Below are 22,438 nucleotides of genomic sequence, written 5' to 3'. Positions count from 1 at the left end.
AGCATCTAGACTGATTTAACTTCAAGGACCCAAGGTTATAAACGTAACAATTACTGACGGTCATGACTCTTCCCAACTCTGATTACTCTAAAGAATTCCTGGATCAATAAATCCAATAAGTCAGAGTAGTCAACACAATTAAATAATGTTTTTTGGAAATATATATCTTTTTACGTATTTTAACTATCCATCCTGTTACTTTCCCACCATAATAGGTTTTTTTGGAGGTGTTTTTTTATTGGGGTACAGTTGTTTTACAATATTGTGTTAGTTTCTACTGTGCGGTGAGGTGACGTAGACTTACTAACTTCTGGTACGTAAACACCTAATAGCTCCCTTACCTTACTTAATCTGTGTCTTTCCTTCTTGATCAGACCTCTCTGCCTCAAGTACCTGACCTTGAACATTAAGTCAAACGTTAGGTCACTTCCTCAAAAGAGACTACCACAACTGTGTCCCTTTTCCCTCTCAGACCTTTTTTTAAACGCACTGTTCACTGTTTTGGCTGTATTTTAAATGCACTTCCTTGCTCCCTTCCTTTTCAAATTTCAGGGATAATGCATATGAGGTGTCAACCACAAGCTGATGAATGTGGGACGTGAACAGAGAACTACTGTCTGATCCCTACACATCTGCCTCCCATGAAGCCTCGTGACCAAGGACAGAAGCACTGCAGTCAGCCTCTGTGTGTGAAGCCCAGCCGTGCAGAGAAGGTGAAAGATGTATGAGCCTTCCATCCCTGGTGTGTTCTGAAACAGAGCCCGACTTTCGCTGTCAGGTGCCTTGTGTTCAGCTTGTAGCTTCACTTTAGGGAAAAGAAAAAAGCCGTGTTCTTTCAAGGGCCTCTTGGAGAGAGGCTTTTCAGACCCAGCCAGATTTCTCCTGGGTGAGAGCCCGGAATTTGATCACCTCCATGTCTTCAGTTTCCCACTTCTTCTTTGGTTCAAAGGCAAAGGGTTTAGTCACAAGCCCCTAAGGACGGGACTCCCAAGACCTCTCAGGGCTGCCTGCCTTCCATCTGAAAGTGTGATGGTTTCAGTTTTGGTCCAGTATCTTGCCCCAACCAAGTGACATGAAGAAAGTCACTTCCCTTCTCTTGGATCTCACTTTCCTCATCCTTACAACCTGGAGGGAAGGCTTGATGATACACGTTTCTCCTACTCGAAATGTCAGCGATCTACTTGAGAGAATGTGTGAAGGAAGAGTTCTACAAGGGGTTCAGTCAAGAACTGCTATCCAGGGAGTTGGGAATCTCACGTCTACCTGCCTGCCCTGGCTTCTGCCTGTGGATTCCCGCTGCCCACTTCCTGCTTCCCTCTCGTCGCATGGCTCCTATCACGTGCCAAGCACAGCGCTTGGTGGTGAGAAAGAATGTTGTATAAGACAAACACACCCCTGCTCTCAGTGGATCTCTGTTTAGTGGGGAAGGTGGCACAGGAGTGAAATAACTAACTAACCCTTACATAAGCCATAAAATGAAATGACTTTAAGCTGTACGATAATTAGTGCCGTCAGACAATGAGAGAGGGACCACCTTGGAAACCTCTCTTAGAGAGGATGGCTGGGTAACACCTCTCTGGCGAAGAGATGCTTAGACCGAAGAAATAAAAAGTAAAGAACTAGGCTTGTGAAAAATGTGACTCAGGGCAGGAGGAGAATGAGAGTGTTCCAGACAGATGTGAAGTCCCCAGGCAGGAAAAGCTTGCTTTGTTCTAAAGAGACTGAGAGAACACCAGATTGCCTTTGGTGATCTGGGGCGGCACGCACTATCACTCCACCATTTGCTCTTATGGGTCTAGATGAACTTGGTGCATTCACCTCGTCACTGATGCTTTAATCGCGGACAGTGCGGAGCAAACTGACGGGTCCAGTGATATTTCTAGTGCAAAGATGTTGGGAGCACCCTGGTCCAGCCCTCACCGGCTGATGCCGTCCACCACAGCACACACCAAAGGGCCATGAAAGATAGTACCACCCAGTGAGATCCTTAGCTGGACCCTGAAAGGACTGACTTTGGCTCTGGTGCCAGTCTGTATGAAAAGATCAACGAGGTTTTACTTAGATGCCCGAGGCTGGACAGGTTCCTCTGTGGCTGCACCCATCCCGTGATTCCAGGGAGGCCATGCTCGCTAGGGCTCTGGGGCTGTGGGTGCAGTAACACTAATCTCTCCCCAAGTCCTACAGATCCTTAGCAGAGGAAAATCTTTAAAAATTTTTTTTCATCTTAATTTTTTTAATCTTCATCTTTTATAGACACGTAATAATTTCTGACGTCCCTGAACAAGATAGCAAAGCCAGAACTCCACGTAACATTTCCATACACATGTAGCGTCTTGCTCAGCTCATACTATACCCAGCACTTCTCTACACATCTTGCCATCGGCACGTTTACATTAGAGATAATATGAGAAAGTACCTATTCCTGGCACACAGCAGCCATTCAGTATACCCTAACGAGTATGAAAACTGCCCCCAAGCACATACCACCCCCACTTATCCCCCAATCTCTTGGAAATTTTCATTTTGTCAACCCTGATGAAACAATCTGGCAACTGCCTCAAAATGGCCAGTGAATTTTGAAAACTGTGGCATTCTGCGTGTGCATTCTCAGTTTTCAGCTGGCTGGCTTTCAACACATTGCTGTCACTCCAAAATAAGCATTTATCCCATCCTACACCATCTAACTGTGACAGAGGACAGGCTACAGAGCAGAAAACTGCTACTGCAAAGCCGGTGACAGGAGCAGAAGGGGCACCAAGTACTAAGTGTCTCTTGGGGGCTGCCTGGCACTCGGAGTCCCTGCAGGACCTGAGGCTGCTGGATCCAGCCAGGCTTTCAATAGACTCCCCGTATCAAGACCAAGGAAACCCAGGTGGACCTGGCTACCCAAAAGACATTTATTCAGCACATATGACACTCAGAGCACACAGCCACGTGCTGTGGGTGATCTCAAGAAGCCACACGTGGTACAACCAAGTAGCAGGTAAGTGGGTAGAAGAGGAGATTCTAAGAGACTCAAAAGAAGGAAGAGAGAGAATTCTGGGCTAGGGTGCTCAAGAAAGTCTCCGGAAGAAAGTAGAACATATGTCCTGAAAGCGGTTAGGAGGAGAGAAGAGGGAATTCCAGAATGGCACGTGGCATAAGTAAAGGCTGTCGGGAAGTGAGGCAGTGGCCTGGCTAGAACAAAAATCTATGGAAGCATTTGCTCTGCTGGGAATCTCCTAGTTTTCATCTGTGAAATAGGTACTAAGCTCTGAAGAGACAGGGTGGAAGCCACCCAAGAAACCACTCGAAGCTTCCAGTGGAGAAATTCCTTGATTATGAATAAGTCATGAGCTGTTCATCTGGGTTAAGAGCCTAAATCTACCTGTGTGAACTTTAGCAGATTACTCATTTTATTAAAAAACTCAGTTTCCCCATCTTCAAATAAGAAAAGCATAATAGTATCTACTTCGTAAGTTTTGGGGGAGGACTGGATGAGATAATTGAGCAGAAAACAAGCAGATGTCTCCCCAAAATGAATGTCACAGCTTATTTGACAATTTTTAGCACATGTTTCCCATCTAAGGGATGATGTGCTGCTTTGTAAGAATAGATTAAAAAGGTGAGAGCTCTTCAATCTTAAATAAAACTAAGAAGGAATGTGGTTTTTTAAAAATAAAGATTAGCAGATTTGATTATTTACAAAATGTAAAACTCCTACTATATGAAAAGCCAAACTATGATAACAGGAAAAAACAGAATGGGGGAAATATTGGTATCAGATTCAACAATGCTTTCAGTTTATATATTATACTAAAAAATGTATAAATGATAAGGAAAACAAGCCACCAACATATAAACATACAGAACGCATGAAAAGAAAAACACATGTAAGGAATTACAAGTAGGCAACAAAACAAAGAAAAAAAATGTTCCATTCACAATAATACAAAACCAGTAATAAAAAATTAAAATTTCAATGATAATAGATCTTTAAAGCATTCATTAAATGATGGCACACTCCTGCTTAAAGCCTTTTAGGTGTATCCTATGTGCCCAAAGTAAAACTCAACGTCTTTTACATGGCTGACCAGACACCACAGGCGGGCCTCTTGCCATCTCCCACATCTCACAGACCTCTCCCCCTCACCCACTGGCTTACTCTGGCCCCTTGAAAAGGGAAGCTCCCACCCACCACAGGACCTTTGCACAGGGCTGCCTGGAATAGTTCCCCCTCTCTCCTCTCCAGCCCCTTAGCTCCCGGTTAATTTGGCCTCATCCTTCAGCCCAGCTATGGGCACTTGCCAGCTGGTATGGATCGCCTCGCATCTCCCACAAAGATTCACACCTTCAGGTCCTCAGAATGCGACCTTATTTGGAAACAAGTTTGTCGCAGATGTAATTAGTTAAGATGAGGTCACACGTGAATGGGGTGGGGTGAGCTAATCCAATATAACCCAATTTATAAAATAAAATAATCCAATTTATAATCTTATAAAAAGGGGAAATTTGGATGCAGATACACAGGCAGAAGGCCCTGTGGGCAGGAAGGCAGGGGTGGGGTGATGCTTCCACAAGCCAAGGAGCATCAAAGATTGCCAGTCAGTCACAGAAACTAGGGGAGAGGCATGGAACAGACTCTCCCTCACAGCCCTCAGAAGGAACCAACCCTGCCAACACGTTGATCTTAGACCTCCAGCCTCCAGAACTGCGAGGCAATAAAGTTCTGTGGTTTCAACCACCTAGTCTGTGGTATTTGTTACAGAGGCCCTAGGAAACGAACACACCCAGGAAAGCCCTCCACAATCCTCCCGCTGGGGGAGCTCCTGCCCTCTCACTGCCTCGTGGAGCCCACACTTTCTCTCACCCACTGTGGAGAGTCCTGGGTCCCTGAGCCTCCACACTGGAGGGAAGCAGGAAAGGATGCTCCCCCTTCACCCGTGGGATCTAGCATGTGGGAGCGCTCCACAAGTATCTGCTGGCTGTGTCTGGGAAACATAGGAATAAGTCCTGGCAGGCAGGAGACTGGACTGGAGCCTTGAGGGATTAGGGCAAGAGGCAGAGCAGTCCAGAACCTGAAGCAAACACTCACAAAGCACACGTGCTGTGCGCCAGCACTCTTCCAAACACGTTACCACCAGTAACTCCGGGCGTCTCTCAGCCTCCCAGTGAGGTAGGTACTGTCATCACTCCTACTCCAGAAATGATCAAGTGGGGCCCATAGAAGTCCCTGCCCAAAGCTCACAGCTGGGAAGTGGCAGAGCTGAAATTCGAACCCAGGCAGTATACACTAGAGTCTGTGCTTTTAACCTCTCTGTACAGTGATTCTCAAGAACCTATAGGCAAGCAGGTACAGGCAACAGGTAAGACAGGTACGGAACAGGTAAGCTTCTGCTCGACAAGTCCCTCGGGGGTCATTAAGAGAATCGTGGAGGAGATGAGCCCTATTCCAAACCTTTACAGAAAGGAAGAGACTAGACCCTCCCGTGTTCCGACCCTTGAAGCTTCCATCACAGATCATGCCCTGGGTTGGAGGAGCCATGGGTATCATCCAGTAGGAATTTCCTGTAGTCTCCCTCCTCCACATGAGTCTTGCGCCAAGGTCCTGCACGAAGAGCATTATAAACCTTAGACTGGTTGAAACTCCGATAACAACTTCCAACCTCAGTCAGGTCTTCCTCCGTGACTGTCTAGAGTAAGATTAAGTGCACAGGCTCTAGTATCCAAGCGTCTGGATCCAAATTCCAGCTGTACTACCTACTGAGTGCGTGGCCTTGGGAAAGTCATTTAAACTCTCTGGCCCTGAGGTTCCTCAGCCGTAAAATGGGGATGACAGCAGTCTTTACCTAACTGATTTTTCATAAGGCTGAGTAAAAACATATGTAAAGCACTTCAATCAGTGCCTGACACATAGTTAGTGCTCAGTAAGTGTGAGCAGCTACTATTATTTTTTTAACATCTTTATTGGAGTATAATTGCTTTACAATGGTGTTAGCTACTATTATTGATGTGACCGCTATTGTTTACATTTTATCAGTTCAGATGGGCCTGCGTATACTCACTCAGCAGGGGACATGTATGTTCTTCTTGGAGACTGGGGATACATCATTTTCCAGAATCTCATTACCCAAGTCTTAGTCCAATAATTTTACGATAATTTTAGGTATACTAGTGACCCTAAAGCATATAAATGCATATGTGCAGTACTCATATACCACACACATATATACACAGTGGAAACCGTGATAACTTTTCTCTTTAAATTTCAGAGATTTCTTTCCCAACATAAGAGTTGCAGAAACGCACCTTTTCATAACCAACTGAACGAGTACGCTGAGTCTGAAAATTTCTCCTCTAGAAGTCTATCCTAAGAAAATAATCTAAAATTCAGACAAAAGCAAAGATTCATGTATCTAGATATTCATGGCAACATTTTTAAATAGTGAAAAACAGTAAGACAATCTAAATCTCTAAAAATAGAGGAATGAATATAGTTAAGTAAATTACAGAACAGCAGTACAATACACGATTATGCAAACATTAAAATGATATTTGTAAAATATTTTGAATAACACAGAAAAATGCTTAAATATTATATGAAAATAAGAAACAAAATTGTTTAGACGAGAGTCACAATTATGTAAAATTGTATGGGTAAAAAATGTATAGGCATATCTATATATTGAAACTTAACAATGGTTTTAAACAGGATTAAGATGGTGGCTACTTTTTTATAGTACTCCTCATTTTTTATTAGTGAAATTATTGCATAAAAATTTAAATATGCAAAAAAAGAAAAAAACTTAGAAGCTTAGGAAGCTTATTGTTTCTTCCTTGCTGGCCAGACAAAATCCTATACAACATCTCAATTCTGATGTCCTAGAGAATTCAGGCAGGTGTGTTTAAAGGGAATGCCAACAGAAGGTATCATAGTATCAGAGTAAATCAGAATTTGCTCCAATTCCAAATTCTTTCCAGTTTGCATTGTTACAATCCTGTCTTCCATATCCCCACAGCAAGGAATGAAATGGAATAATCTTAGGAAGTCGATCACTTCCTTTGTCCTCTGCCCCACGCTTCCAGAATGCTGAAGGTTGACCTCTGAGTACAGTAAGCCAGTAGCGCATGCCTGGTTCCTGACGGCCCTTCACCAGGTCTGACTTGATGAGCCAGTCATCACACCTTAACTTCAGTGGTAGAGAATTCATGTTTATATACCTGAGAGCCAGTTAGAGATTCAGGGGGATGGCAAGGAAGTTTCTGGTTTCCCTCAGGCAAGTTTGAATTTCAGCTTCCTGCCTTCCTCATTCCTGACCCGTTAAATAACATTAGATCATTGGACTTTCTACAAAGGTAGGTAAACAAATATAGAATCAAAGACACATATGGATAGACGGATGGATAGATAGATAGATAGAGGGTAGAGGTAAAAAGCAATAAGAATGTCACAACAGTCTCAGAACTGATCCTCCCTGCCTACAATTTTTTTCCCACACTAAATCACCCCTTCTAAACACATCTTTCCAAAACATAGCTATAAACCAAAAATTTGGTAATGGCTACATGATATACAAACAAGTAAATTCTGACATCAAAGACAAAGTGTTGGGGAAGAAAGTAAAAGTGTAGAGTTTTTGTATGTGATTGTTAAGTTGTTATCAGCTTAAAATAGGCTGTTAGAACTATAAAAAGTTTAATGCAAACTTCATGGTAACTGCAAAGGAAAAAACCCAGAATGGAAACAAAAAGATAAAGACAAAATAATCAAAGTATATCACTACAAATAATTATCAAATAAGAAAAGAAGACAGCAAGAGAGGAAGAGAAGAACAAAAGAACTACAAAACAGACAGAAAACCATTAACAAAATGGCAAAAGTGACTCTTTACTTATCAATAGTTAACTTTAAATTTAAATGGATTAAACTCACCAACAAAAAGATATGCAGTAGCTGAATAAATTTTTTTAAAAGTAAAGAAACAAGATGTAACCATATACTATCTACAAGAGGTTGACTTTAGATTTAAGGACACATATAAGGTGAATGTGAAGGTATGGAAAAAGGTATTCCATGCAAATGATAACAAAAACAGAGCAGGGGTGGCTCAACTTATATCAGTCAAAACTGTCACAAGAGAAGAAGAAGATCGTTACATAATTACATAAAAGAGTCAATTCAATAGGAAGGTAAAAAAATTATAAATATATATGCACTCAACATCAGAGTGCCTAAATATATAAAGCCACATGAACAGGTCTGAAGGGATAAATAGATAGTAATGCAAAACTAGGACACAATTTCCAAAACCTACTTTCAATAACTGATAGATTATCCAGACAAAATCAGTAATGAAACAGCATACTTGAACTACACTATAGACCAAATGAAGCCAACAGACATACACAGAACATTCCACCCTACACCAGTGGAATGAAACAAGAAATCAATAACAAAAGGAAAGCTGAAAAATTTGCAAATACATGAAAATTAAACAATCCACATTTAAACAACCAATGGGTCAATGAATAAAGCAAAAGAGAGATTAGAACATGCCTCAAGACAAATGAAAACAAAACATATCAAAACTTATGGAATGAAGCAAAAGCAGCAGTAAGAGGGAAGTTTTTTTTATTATCTCTTCCTCCAAATGTTGAGTTATACCAGTATCCTTCCAATGAATCCTATATGGTGCCCAAGTTAGTGATGATTTCTGTTGCTTGCAACCAAAAATTACGAACAGAAAGACTTCCAAAGTCACCTGAAAACCATTCCCCATTTGTTGTGCTCTTTGATCTTCAGGAAGCCTAGCTTTCCAGCTAAAAACTCAACTTCATAGAGTTTATCTCAACACAACTCCATGGAGACCAGAACCTTATGACCATTCTCCTGTGGCACCATTATCTAAAATCAATGTTAATTGCCCAATTACCAAGCCTGATGCTGACAGAATGTAAGCTAATTAATTAGTGCCAGAGCTCATTCCAATTCCTAACGTTTATGGTTATCATTTATGAAGACGAGGGTGCAACTATGTATTTTTGCATGAATGACTGTGCTTGTCACTCTGAGCCAGCCATAGGGAAAATGGGTAAGAGGGCCAGGTGTTATACTGAGGGCAAGACTCCCCAAAATAAGTTTTCATGGACCTTTCAGAAATAAAAATGGCCATGAAGTCTCTTAGGTCAGTGGTTATATCAAAATCAAGTGGGGAGCTCTTTAAAACCATAAGTTCCTAGATCTTGATCCCAGAAATTGATTCAGTAGGTTTGGAATAAGGCCCAGGAAAATCACTTAGATAAATACCCAAGGAAATCCATTCCTGGTCCCCAAAGTAGTCCCTTGGCCATAGATCTCTTATGAAATATAAATGGCTGCTGAGCTGGAAAGGTCAGGAAAGACTGATTACTAATGGAAGCACAAGACCATGAAGCTGATGAGAACTGGGATACCAAGATCTGGGCACCAGATCTGAAATCACCAACCACCAACCTACTCAAGAAATCAGTTTATCCATCTGTAAAATGGAATGTTTAACGACACAGGCCTCCCATTCCTCCTAGAAATATGAGACATGCCATACTTCATGTGGGCAATGACTACAAATATTATACCAATTTAAGACATTCGCGCCACTGAAAGGAAAATCTTTTAAAAGATAAACTCTATGTATTGCCTTTTAATACCTGACTTTATCTTTAACTTGGGCACAAACCATTTGGAAGCAAAAGTAAGCTGTGAAATATTTCCTTTATAAGTTCAGCGATTTCTGAAAAGAAACATCACAGACACGTAACATTAAGAAGAGGCCTTTTTACCAGTTTATGGCTCCCCAAATAAAGTCCAGATAGTGGTCTTCATGGGGAAGTTGCCAGAAGCCTCCTAACGACATTTACAGTCTATGTCCAATAAAGTAACTGGCCACCAAAGGATGATAAAGTAACTATGAAAGCTTGACTACCTAATCTTTAGAGTCATTATATATATATATATAAGCAGGAATGGAGTATGTAAAAATCCACTCTCCTATAAACTTGGAAATAGATAGGTTCTGTGTGAATTGAAATTTTTCCCTTTTTTTTTTTTTTTGGCTTCAAACCACAATCCAGGGGCCCACCTATCATAGTTTTACACATGTGGACATCTGGAAGGGAAATAAATTAAGGCTTTACCTTAGAGAGTCAGGAAATGCATCCATTTATAAATGTTATTTTAGAAGGAACTGTCTGATCCTGTTTACTTATTAACTTCATTAGAAGGCTAATGAATCCACTACTGAGAAAATGAGAGGGAACTCAGGGTGTGGAGAGCGATGGGCAGAATTTCACACCCCTTCTCCAAATGGTGGGGTTATTTGTGATTGTGATAAAATGGCACAGCATTTGGAAGGAAGGGAAAACAATATAAAATAACAATCAACAGACACAATCCATACGAAAGGATTGTGTTCTCTCAGCCACTGGACAAAAATCAAGATTTATACATGTCAGGGTGGAAGAAAAAAGACTAGGCCATAAAAAAGAAACCTCTTTCCCATAATAAATAGGAAAACATTAAATCTGTAAACCAGATCTGTTTCTCCAGTGTTCACGTTGCTCCATTCTCCAGCAAAGTAGGATGTCTGAGGTCTCGATATTTAGTGCAAACTCCTTTCTCATTCTATTTTTTGGGGGAGCAAAGGGTTTCATAGATTGAATGCTGCTCTTTATGTTTAATGAATTGAAATTAAGTAGTTAGGACACCACTACTGGCTGACACCTGCCCATTGGCTACTATCCATCCGTGAGCAAACAGCACGTTAGTTTTCCTTAAGGAGGGTGGACGTTCGCACAAGCGGGGCTGTTAGCTCCTAAAAGGTTATCTGTTGGGCACCATAAACCCTGTGTGTGTTCCCCGTTTGATTTCCCAGGTTGGTAGCGTCTGTGGACTTGGAGTTGAAAGGGATTTGAGATCACTTCATCGAAAACCTTTATGAGGAAACAGAAGGATGGCATGAGTAATTCAATCAATTAGCAACTGAGATGGGCCTAGAACACAAGCTTCCTCTGAGCTCAGTGGCTCCCAATCTGGCCTGAAAATCAGAACCAACCACAGAGCTTTTAAAAGTATACATCCTAAGTAACACCCAGCCTTACCAAATTGGAATCTCTTGGTTAGGGGCCAGGAATCTAGATTTTTTAACAAAATCCACAAGTAATTCTGAGGCTACACCAAATCTGAGAAACATGGATGACCCCACCCTGCCTTCCATGTTAATTCCTTGGGAAGGACAAAGCTCTTCAATGGGCTTACCTCCCCCAATACTTGCATTAGAAAGACAATTTCCAGCAATGGATGAGTTAACTCAACCCTGTGTTAGGGGAACTTAAATCAGACGGTGCTTGGCATCCTATACCCCAAATCAGCAGCAGCTGCAGCTGATGTAGGAAAACCAAGAAATATATTAACCTTTCCCTTTTGCCAAGCACAGATGAGTGTCTAAAGGAGAAGACAAACAGATGGCCAACAAACACATGACAGGATGCTCAACATCACCAATCATTAGAGAAATGCAAATCAAAACTACAATGACATATCACCTCCCACCGGTCAGAATGGCCATCATCACAAAATCTACAAACAATAAATGCTGGAGAGGGTGTGGAGAAAAGGGAACCCTCTTGCACTGTGGGTAGGAATGTAAATTGATACAGCCACTATGGAGAACAGTATGGAGGTTCCTTAAAAAACTAAAAATAGAATTACCATATGACCCAGCAATCCCACTACTGGGCATATACCCAGAGAAAACCATAATTCCAAAAGACACACGCACCCCAATGTTCAATGCAGCACTATTTACAATAGCCAGGACATGGAAGCAACCTAAATGTCTATCAACAGAGGAATGGATAAAGAAGATGTGGTACATATATACAATGGAATATTACTCAGCCATAAAAAGGAATGAAATTGGGTCATCTGTAGAGACGTGGATGAACCGAGAGACTGCCATACAGAGTGAAGTAAGTCAGAAAGAGAAAAACAAATATCGTATATTAACGTATATACGTGGAATCTAGAAAAATGGTGTAGGTCATTTTACTTGCAAAGCAGAAACGGAGACACAGACATAGAGAACAAACGTATGGATACCAGGAGGAAGGGGCGGATGGGATGAATTGGGAGATTGCGATTGACCTATATACACTATTGATACTATGTATAAAATAGATAACTAATAAGAACCTACTGTATAGCACAGGGAACTCTACTCAAGGCTCTGTGGTGACCTAAATGGGAAAGAAATCCAAAAAAGAGAGGATATATGTTTACGTATAGCTGACTCACTTTGCTGTACAGTAGAAACTAACACAACATTGTGTAAAGCAACTATACTCCAATAAAACTTAATTAAAAAAAAAAAAAAGGAGAAGACTCCGGAACATTCTCTCAAAAGAAATGTGTCATTTCCAGGCACCACGTGCTTAGGACTCTAGGTATGCTCTGCACCCCACCCTCCTAAAGATACCAGCACAACCGTCCTCAGGAGGCTGGTAGAAGCTGCTGGGCTAGGAGGATATGAGCCTACGAACAAATAATAATTATTACATTAAGTACTAACTAGATAGTAGGCATTTTGCATTCCACGCATTATCTCACTGAAACCTCACAAAGCTTCCATGAGATAGGTCTTACTATCATCCCACTACATGGATAGGTAAACCAAAGCTTACAGAAATGAAAACACTGCTTAAGGTGGTACAGTTAGCAAGCAGTAGATCTGGGATTCACATCCAGGCGATCTGAATTCAGGACCCACTTCTTCAACCACTACACATACTCAATCCCATCTGTCACCAGGTGTTTCTGAGAATTATGGAAACTACTAGTTCTCACATGAAACAGTCTTTCCTCTGAAAAGTTTCACACCCTAATGGAGAAATAAGATGTTTTCTATTAAACAGCAAAACAAAATACATGAGACACATTGATCATTTCTCTAATTCATTCCTGGAATTGCTCTGCATCCTCACGGAATGAGGTGTGATAATAATAAAAATGTAAGTATTTCTACAGTCGGGCCACTCATCACAGAATGCGATGTGTTTCGCATATACATACATATATACTTGCATATGCCTGACATTGTTTCCTATATGCGTTAATCTTACCTTTCAACTGAATTAAACATTCCTCGAGGATAGCAATCATGACATACTTATTCGGCATCACCCAGCAATGAGCACAGGACTGCTTACATAATGAATGCTCAGTTAATATCTGTTCATCTGAATGCTCTGTGACCAATTCAGGAGTTTTCACCAGATTTTTACCACTGAAAGCAAACAGACAAAGGCCCCAGTTCTAGAGGGAGGATTTCACAGCCTGTACCTGCCCAGCCTTCGGGACCTCACATATGAAGAGCCTAGCGAATAGGATGGAAAGCTTTTAATTAACAGCCTAGGAAAAAAAAATGTCATTCCAATCTGCAGTTTTGTTTCCATTAATTCACTCAGATTCAGCAGGAATTCCACCAAGGAATTGGGGTGAACAGCTGTGGAGGGAGGGAAGCACATAAATAAATCATGAATGTCATTAAAATTTGTAAACTAATAACTCCTGGGAAGTCTTAGCAATTATTATCAGGGTTTTCTTGGCAAACAAAAAAATTAATAAATCCAAAGGTCTCCCAGAAAGGTCACTGACAGAACAATTAGAGGAGGAAATAAATGGTCCAGACAACAGCTTGCAAACTAGATGAAAAGTTACAGGATTCCCCAGTGGCAGGGGGATAGACAACTCAATACGTGGAAAGCAACAGGACAAGACGGGGCTGGGGCTGGGACTGCTTCGGGGCTATTCGTACTTCAGTTCAGTTCTTTTAGCCTTTATTTAGTGCAGCCCGAGTGCCGGGCAGTGTAGATCCAGAAGCAGGAAGAGCACGTGGTCCCTGCTTGCGAGAGGCTCCCAGGCTGGGAACAAATGAACACCACAGTGTAAGGATGAGACAGCAGTGGTAAGCAGAGGAGAGGCGCCCAATCCAGGGAGGAGGGTCGGGGAAGGTATCCAGGAGGATGTGACCAGGAAGTGGGACCCTAACCAGGAACCCCTCGACCTAAAGCCCCCCTGAGCTGCAGGTCCTGAGGCCAGGCATACAGGAGCAGTGTCTGAGAAGCCTCGCTGCTTTTCCAAGAGCAGAATGTCTCCCACACTGCCAGGCTGCGGGTGGGTGAAATGGAGTAAGGTGGGGGGAGGGAACTGAGGTAATGTAGCAATGCAGGGGTACCACCCACTGTAAAGGATTCCTGGTTCCTCTTACGCCAAGACAACTGCAAATTCATTTAGCTCTGTGAGGACCCCAATCCAGTAGAAATTCCAGGGGAAAGCTCACGTGGAGACATCGCACCCGATCAGAAGCTGGCCTCTCACGGACCTTTACTAAAGACTAGTGCTTGAGATGGACAGATGGAAGCTGGGGATTGCTTGCCAGCTCATCTACCTCCAGAAAATGATATCTTAAAAACAATTTTTTTTTTTTAAAGAAGATGTTGGGGGTAGGAGTTTATCAATTTATTTATTTATTTTTGCTGCGTTGGGTCTTCGTTTCTGTGCGAGGGCTTTCTCTAGTTGCGGCAAGCGGGGGCCACTCTTCACCGCGGTGCGCGGGCCTCTCACTATCGCGGCCTCTTGTTGTGGAGCACAGGCTCCAGACGCGCAGGCTCAGTAGTTGTGGCTCACGGGCCCAGCTGCTCCGTGGCATGGGGGATCCTCCCAGACCAGGGCTCGAACCCGTGTCCCCTGCATTAGCAGGCAGATTCTCAACCACTGTGCCACCAGGGAAACCCAAAAACAATTTCTTAGGGGAGGGCAATGTGTTTGTTTATCAGTCTAAGTGTTAATGTTTAAGACATATAGAACCGAGTCCAAGAAGTGATCTGCCAGTCCCCGCCGTGACTTATGTTCTAAACTAAAGACTCAAAAACCTCAAGCAATGGATTAATCAACCTTTTCATAGGTACCACGTTCAAAGAAAAGTGGCACCCTTGCTCCCAAATTAAGGACCACGAATGCCCCCGAACTCGGCAGAGATGCACACACCCATATGTGCAAAGGGACATGAAGATGGTCCCAAAGCATGTGCCACATGCTGTTGCCGCAGAAATGAGAGAGGGCGTGACCCAGCCATTGAGCCCCGTGGTGCCTGTACACCATATAACAGTGGCCTATTTGCAGCTGGGAATGGAGGAGATGCGAAGAAGAGGGCTATCTCTAAACAGACTCACAGACTTAGAGAAACAGACTTGTGGTTGCCCAGGGGGAGGAGGGGTGGGAGAGGCGTGGAGTGGGATTTGGGATCAGCAGACGCAAACTATTATATGTAGAACAGATGAACAACAAGGACCTACCGTAGAGCACAGGCAACTAAATTCAATATCCTGTGATTAACCATAATAGAAAAGAATATGAAAAAGGATGCATATATATGTATAACTGAGTCACTTTGCTGTACATTAGAATTTAACACAACATCATAAATCAACTATAATTCAATTTTAAAAAAGAAGAGGGCTGTCTCTATCCAGTTCCAGGGTTCCCATTTAGGGGATGTGTGAGTTTACGGAAGGACATCAGGAACCAGCAGGAGCCAGGGCGCGCTCTAAATCTCAGACTTCTGATCCAGGAAACTCAGGCAAAGTGTCTTCCTCTCCCTGAACTCACATCCTTATCTCTGAAACAATAAGTTTCTGGGGCTCAAAGAGAACGTTTGCTATGATCCTTTCTCACCCTCAGTCTCTTTGACTCAACAGCCATGATTATTTCAGATTAACCAAGAATCACAGTTCAAAGACTTAAAAGTTCTTGTGGTGCCTCTTCTATTTCTGTGGACAGATTTCCACAGTCCTCCTTTCCTTTTAGACGATCAGAGTTTTAATATGGATCAGGTCAGCCTTTGACACTGCACACATTCCCAGTACCATAACATTATAAAATAATTGCCTTCCAGAACCGGTGGAATTTTTTCCCTCTTGTCCTTTGATGAAACAGATATGCATTTCTAAGGTGAAAAAAGTTACGATCCCCCCCAAATGAACTGAAAATATGTGAGAGACAGGTTACTAGACCTCCACTGGGCACTATGGTATCCACTAGCCATATTTAACTAACATTAAACACTCAAAATGTGGCCGGTCCAAACTGAGATATGCCCTTAAGTGTGAAATACACATTGGATTTCAAAGACTTACTACCAAAAAAACCCTAAGGCAAAATAGCCCATTAATTATTTTTATTAATTGTCTATTGAAATGATAGTTCTATTTAACTCAAAGAAAAATTATTAATAAGATTAATCTCCACTGTTTCTTTTCACATTATTGACTGCTGGAAAATTATGTGGCTCCCATATATTTCTAATCAGACAGCGCTGGACTAGAAGAAATCCAAAAAAGAGAGGATATATGCCTACGTATAGCTGATTCACTTTGCTGTAAAGTAGAAACTAGCACAACATTGTAAAGCAACTGTACTCCAATAAAAATTACTTAAAAACAAAAAACAAAAAGGAGAAGACTCCGGAACATTCTCTCAATAGAAATGTATCATTTCCAGGCACCACGTGCTAAGGACTCTAGGTATGTTCTGCACCCCACCCTCCTAAAGATACCAGCACAACTGTCCTCAGGAGGCTGGTAGAAGCTTCTTGTGGTGCCTCTTCTATTTCTGTGGACAGATTTCCACAGAGCATCCATCTCAATTGCAGAAGGAATGTTTTAACCTAGAAGTCGAAATCCCAGCCCAACCACTCTAGAGCAATTTTCCCACTCTGGGAATTTCTCCCTCTCCCACTTTCCATGTCATCCCATTCTCCTACCCATTAAAAAAAACAGATCTCTTATTCTGAAGGAGTTCATAAATCCACTCTCACCCAACATCAGACACAGCACACAGGGTAGAATGAGCACAGACTCAGGAGTCAGTAGGATCCCCCTACTTGTTAGCTCCATGATCCAGGGCAAGTTGTTTAACCTCTGTAATGCTCAATGTTCCCATCTGTAAATTGGGGCCAGTGATATTCGACTCTCAAGTTTCTTACAAAAGATAGAACAAGACAGCTCAGGTAAAGGAACTAGCAGAGAGAAGCAGCTCAATTACTCATGGATCATATGATGACAACTAACTCTCCTTGAGCATCTCCCACATGGCGCTGCATGTCAGGTACTTTTCTAGGCAGTTTACATATTTTATTTCAATGAAGACTCACAACTTTACGTGGTGGGTGCGAGTATAACCCTCACTGTACAGATAAGGAAATGGAGGCACAGAGAGGCGAAGAAACATGTTCAAGGTCACTTAGTGGCTCAGTGGAGGAGTGTGGACTTGAACCCAGGACATCAGTCCCAGAGCTTTCACTTTTAAATACTTTGAATAGGAGGCAACTGATTGATGCTGAGCCTCCCAACCTTGACCCATCTCTCCTCTTTGGGTCAGGCTTCTATAAAATCTAACAGAGTCGGTCTCCAGGATCACTCTTGATGGATGGACAGCCTCCAGGCTTGACACACTATGGACTGAAAACACCCTGAAAGCGAAGCCCTGGGTCTTTTTAAAAAGTCAGTCCCCAACCTCATTAATTCTACAAGCTTGACGTCCTATACGTAAAATGTCCTTTGACTAACGGATGCCAACAGACGGTTGTGCTAGGTGACCGATTTACGCAACCATCCTCGTGTGGGTGGAGAGAAAAAATTTTGACCACCCCCAGTATACTGGCACCTAGGAGTTCCAGAAAGAGGGTCACAAGGGCACACGCTACTGCTACACTATAGAATGCCTTTAAACGGTCTTTTGTCTATTTAGAAGTAGATGGCTTTTCAATTCTTAATTCAGTGAGACAAATAATTATGTCATACTGTAACCTGGCAGGGAGCATCATCTTGTCATGACAGCTGTTGCTCCAGGCGCCTCTGCTGTACAGAAAATTGAAGAAGAATCACCAAATTCAATTTCAACTTGGCTAGGCATGTTGGACTGAATCACAAAAATGAAAGGGTGTGTGTTTAATTTAGCTTCTTTTCTCTGCTCACTGTGTTAGTAAGGAAGACCATAGCGCTCTAGGCTCTACCTGTAAAATACGTCATTAGCAATATAGAAAAGAGGACAAGGGCACAGGTCTTTAGGGGATGAGTAGGGAAGACAATAAAAAGTAAGAAGTCACCCTGTGAGGCCCCAGGAAGTTGGATAATTCCCACAAAGTTTAGGAGCAGTCCCTTTCCTCAATCACACCCTCTGCAGGGGTTCCTAAGCTGGGCTTTATCAGACCTGTGAACCCTCTGAATCACGACACAAAAATACATCCACATAACATTTATCCAGAGGGAAAGCCTATAATAGCCACCAGTCGTTTTCAAATCCCTGAAAGGTCACACCATACATACCCTGTTATCGATAATCTATGCTCTGAGTAACTGCCTTTGATTTGACCCCTTCTGTGAACTCGATGAGTCCCCCCACCCTCCCTACCTGGTCCAACACCCAGCTGCTTCCCCTGCCTCCTTCCCGGGCCACCTTATCTCCTGCAGCCCAGCCTTGCCTGGACTTTGCCCTGTGCAAGGGGCATTTTTCCACTTTCCGTTTGCCAAATCGCATCCTGCCCATCATTCCAGCACCCAGCTCAGAGAATTTTTTCTACAAAAGAATGTCTTTGACTAGGTAGCCACTGCTATCCCAATTCCCCCCAATCAGCAGAAGGAACAACATTATAAATCACTCTTCTCCCCTCCCTATCCCCTGCCATCCCCCCAAAGATCTGTGCTAATTCCCAGATGGCGCAGAATACATCCCTTTGGTGCCCTACAATTTCCATCCCATGGATCCCTGCATTAGTGGATCCTTACAAACAAAACTATACAAACACACAGGGTTATAATAGTCATTAATTATTATAATTAACTGAGCACTTCCCACATGTGGGTAACTGTCCTAAACGTTTGTACATTTAATATTTCATTTAATCCTTGCAACCAACCCATCCATGAATTTATTCATCAAGCAAACACTTATCAAGTACCTCCTGTGTGCCAGATGCCGTCCTAGGTGTTGAGGATACGGCACTGAATTAAAATGGAAAAATTATCTCTCACTACAAGCTTAGATGCTACTGGGTGTAAGTAGAATATAAATAAATCAATAAGTAAATATTTAGCAGCTAGAGGGTGACAGGTACTAAGGAGGAAAATGCAGCCAAGTGATGGAATGCCAAGTCCTCAGGCAAAGGCCTCACTGATGAGGTGAGCAGAGAGGAGGGAAGTGAGGGTGTGCCCTGCTCCCTGCAAGAAGAGCGCTCAGACCCAGGAAAGAGCTGAGTGGAAGGGCTCCGGTGAAGAGGCTGGCTGGTTCAAGTAACAGCAAGGACACTGTGTCTGGAGCAAAGGTGGGATCTGTACTATCTCCAATTAACATTCAGGGAAATTGAGACTTAAGAGAGTGAAGTAGGTTGAATGGCAGCCCCCGTTCCAAATATGTCCTAACCCCCAAAACCTGCAATGGGACCATCTTCGAAAAAGTGTCTTTGCAGATGTAAGGATCTGGAAATGAGAGCATCCTGGATTATCCGGCTGGGCCCTAACTCCAATGGCTAAGTGTTCTTCTAAGGGACAGAAGGGGAGAAGACACAGACACAGAGAAGATGTTAAAGGCAGAGAGTGGAGTAATGCAGCCCCAAGGAACACCGACAGACACCAGAAGCAGGAAGAGGCAACGAAGGGTTCCCCTTAGAGCCCCCAGAAGGAGGGTGGCCCTAAAGATGCCTTGATTTCAGACTTGTGGCCTCCAGACTGGGAGAGAATACATTTCTGCTGTTTGAAGCCACCCAGCCTGTGGTCCTTGATTACGGCAGCCCTGGGAAGCTGATCCAGAGAGGCTAGGTAAAGTGCCCAAAGCCACAGAGCTCTTTGGGTGGACAAGCTGTGATTTGAATCCCGGCAATGGGACATCAAGGTGCCCTTAGGGCCACCTGGCCATCTGCTGTCCTTGACACACACCAGTGAATACACTGGCTCTTATGACTGTGGGGCACACACTCTGTCACTTACGGGCATTAAGCACCTGGCTTCGGCCCCGTGGTTTTGCCTGGTCCACCTTTAAAACTAGCAAACCTTTCCTATAACATGGGCTGCTAGGTACAGCTGTTTCCCATCGTAAGCGTGGGCTTTTCTGGTTTCATTATTTGCACCAAGCAGACAGCACTGGAGTCAGGCTTAAAGGCTCACCACCATATCCCTGTGACAGGGCCTCAGAGGATGGTTTCTGAGGCTCTAAGTCCCCAGGAGACCCACGTGAGTGGAAACAGGCATGCTTTCATCTACGGAAGGCACCTGGTTACTTATACCTCTGCCGGTTTTCACTGAGCAGCAAAATTAGGTTTTGGACATCCTGTGCAAATGGAGGCAGGCCTCCATCGATATGAGCAATTAACCCTAAATATTTAATAGATGCTGTGACTGCTCCCCTCCCCGGGAGAGAGGCTCTGGCTGATTCTCGGCAAACAGATCAGATGAAGAAGCAGCCAGGCGTGCTGATATTCACGCCCCGGACCCCCCTGCTCCAAAACCCCAGCAGACCCTCAGGACTGGCGCTGGGATGAAGACACAGCCAAGTGAATGGCCTTTCGTGACAGTGTTCTCCCCAGTGTTTACAAGTGGCAGAGCAAATGGAATGGATACACAGCCCTCTTGAGGCCTATGGAGGTAATAAGCACAGAGCATGAAGCGCTGACTCAGAGTGGCTGATGGAACTTGCCGGTGCCCTGTGTGACTGCCAGCAGCGTGGCGGCGACCGTGAACTTGCATGTGAGGAGGTATATGGAGGAGTGAGTGTGAGGCGTCCCCTGGCCAGAGAGACTGCAGGGTTCATGGCTTTGTGAAAGCCCTCTCTGACTTAATCCACCCACATCCTTCTCCCTGTCCCAGCCTTCCGTCAGGGCTGATTTATCCTGTAGGCACATGGACACAGAGCCTAGGGTTCACAAAAATGCTGTCATTTCTTTTAAAGCCACAAACAAAAAAAATGAATATTTTAGGCTGAAAACAAGTTTTAATATACAGTATTAATATATTTGTCTTTACACCAGTACAGTTGTAAAATATATTTTTTAATATTATTTTATGGATGAAGAAGCACACGAAGGCTTGGGACCACAAACGTCATCACACGGGCCTGATTCCCACATGTGTCTTTTCCCAGAATCATGGGCTTCTCAAGAATCACAGCATCTTACAGGCACAAAGGACAAGAAACAGTCCTTGGGCCGAGACTCATGCCAAGGCCAGCATCCCTCCTACAGCACGCTCCCTTATCCACGGCCTCCACTTTCCCCAGGCGTGCTCTGATCTCTCTACCCACATTTGTGTTTATCCAGTCAAAGGAGACGCTGCAGGAACGCAGAAGCAACCACAGTGCCAGGGAGAATATGTGACAGACCCCACGGGAGATAGCAGAGTGCTAAGGCATCTGCAGATGGAGGCCATCAGTGCCACCCAGGGCATTAAAGGGGGCATCCAGGAGGAGGACCATCTTCTGCTCCTTTCAGAACAAGCTCTCCAACTGCTTAGCTGGCATTCCTCACGTGAGCCGATCCCGAGTAGCCAGGTAAGAATCTCCAACCCACTTACCTCCAAAGTGAGCTCTCTGTCACGCTTCCCAGGTTGAAGTCATACAGCTTCGTCAGGATGAGTATAACCTGAGAGGGGGTGAGGAGGAGGGCAGAGGAGAAGAAGAAAAAGGAAGCCGGCTTTAGTTTGCGTAACAATGTACAGTCCATCTCAAATCACCCAATGGAGGGCTTAGAATTTATCTGTGGAGTTGAGGGGTATTATAGGATCAACCAAGGGGGAAAAAAATTATTAATTTAATGCTCCCCCGTAACTGGTAGCATTTATTTTAATCCCGACAATGCTTTGCATTTGAAATAAAACATGTCAACAGGAATTAACTGGGTACTGACAGTTGTTTCTCCACATCTGTCCTCCTTCAAGGTCAGGCACAGGCCAGCTGGCTCTGTTCACACGTGTGGCCACCCAGAGATCAGAGGATGGGCTTGCTTTTGATCTGGAGATGACTTTGACTTACAGATGTAGACCTAAGAGGCTAAGAAAGAACTGGGCCTGATTCTGTGTCTACAGAGAGGTTCAAAGAGATTTTGTGTTCCCATCACAGGGCCTCAAAGCCATAAAAGCTTGAATGACAGGCAAGCCCAGCCCCCAACAGTCTCTGATGCCACCTGCCTTCTACCATGTCCCACCCATGGAGTAAGCAGGTCATTAGACTCCACTGGACTCCAGGACCACTTTCGTGACTCCAGTTGAAACTAAGAAACCCAGAAGGAAAGCTGTATGTGTCAAAGAGCTGGACAGCCTGTAATAGGGTTAGCAGTTTTCTGAAATGATCTTCCATTGGCCAGGCTGGTCCCAGGCCGTT

The 22,438-nt window shown here is 43.5% G+C and overlaps 1 protein-coding gene across 1 annotated transcript in view; it reads right to left on the bottom strand.

The window, feature by feature from the left end:
• SORCS3 (sortilin related VPS10 domain containing receptor 3) overlaps positions 1–22,438 on the bottom strand; it is a 590,148-nt gene that overhangs the window by 389,952 nt on the left and 177,758 nt on the right. The window contains exon 2 of the mRNA XM_024734978.1: positions 21,634–21,701. Within this exon, the coding sequence (XP_024590746.1) occupies positions 21,634–21,701 (68 nt within the window). The remainder of the gene's footprint in view (positions 1–21,633; positions 21,702–22,438) is intronic.

This window comes from Neophocaena asiaeorientalis, unplaced genomic scaffold (genome assembly GCF_003031525.2).
Source record: "Neophocaena asiaeorientalis asiaeorientalis breed wild unplaced genomic scaffold, Neophocaena_asiaeorientalis_V1.1 scaffold240, whole genome shotgun sequence".
Taxonomy (NCBI): domain Eukaryota; kingdom Metazoa; phylum Chordata; class Mammalia; order Artiodactyla; family Phocoenidae; genus Neophocaena; species Neophocaena asiaeorientalis.
The sequence above is the reverse complement of the archived record's forward strand: the minus strand, read 5'-3'. Positions and strand labels throughout refer to the sequence as shown.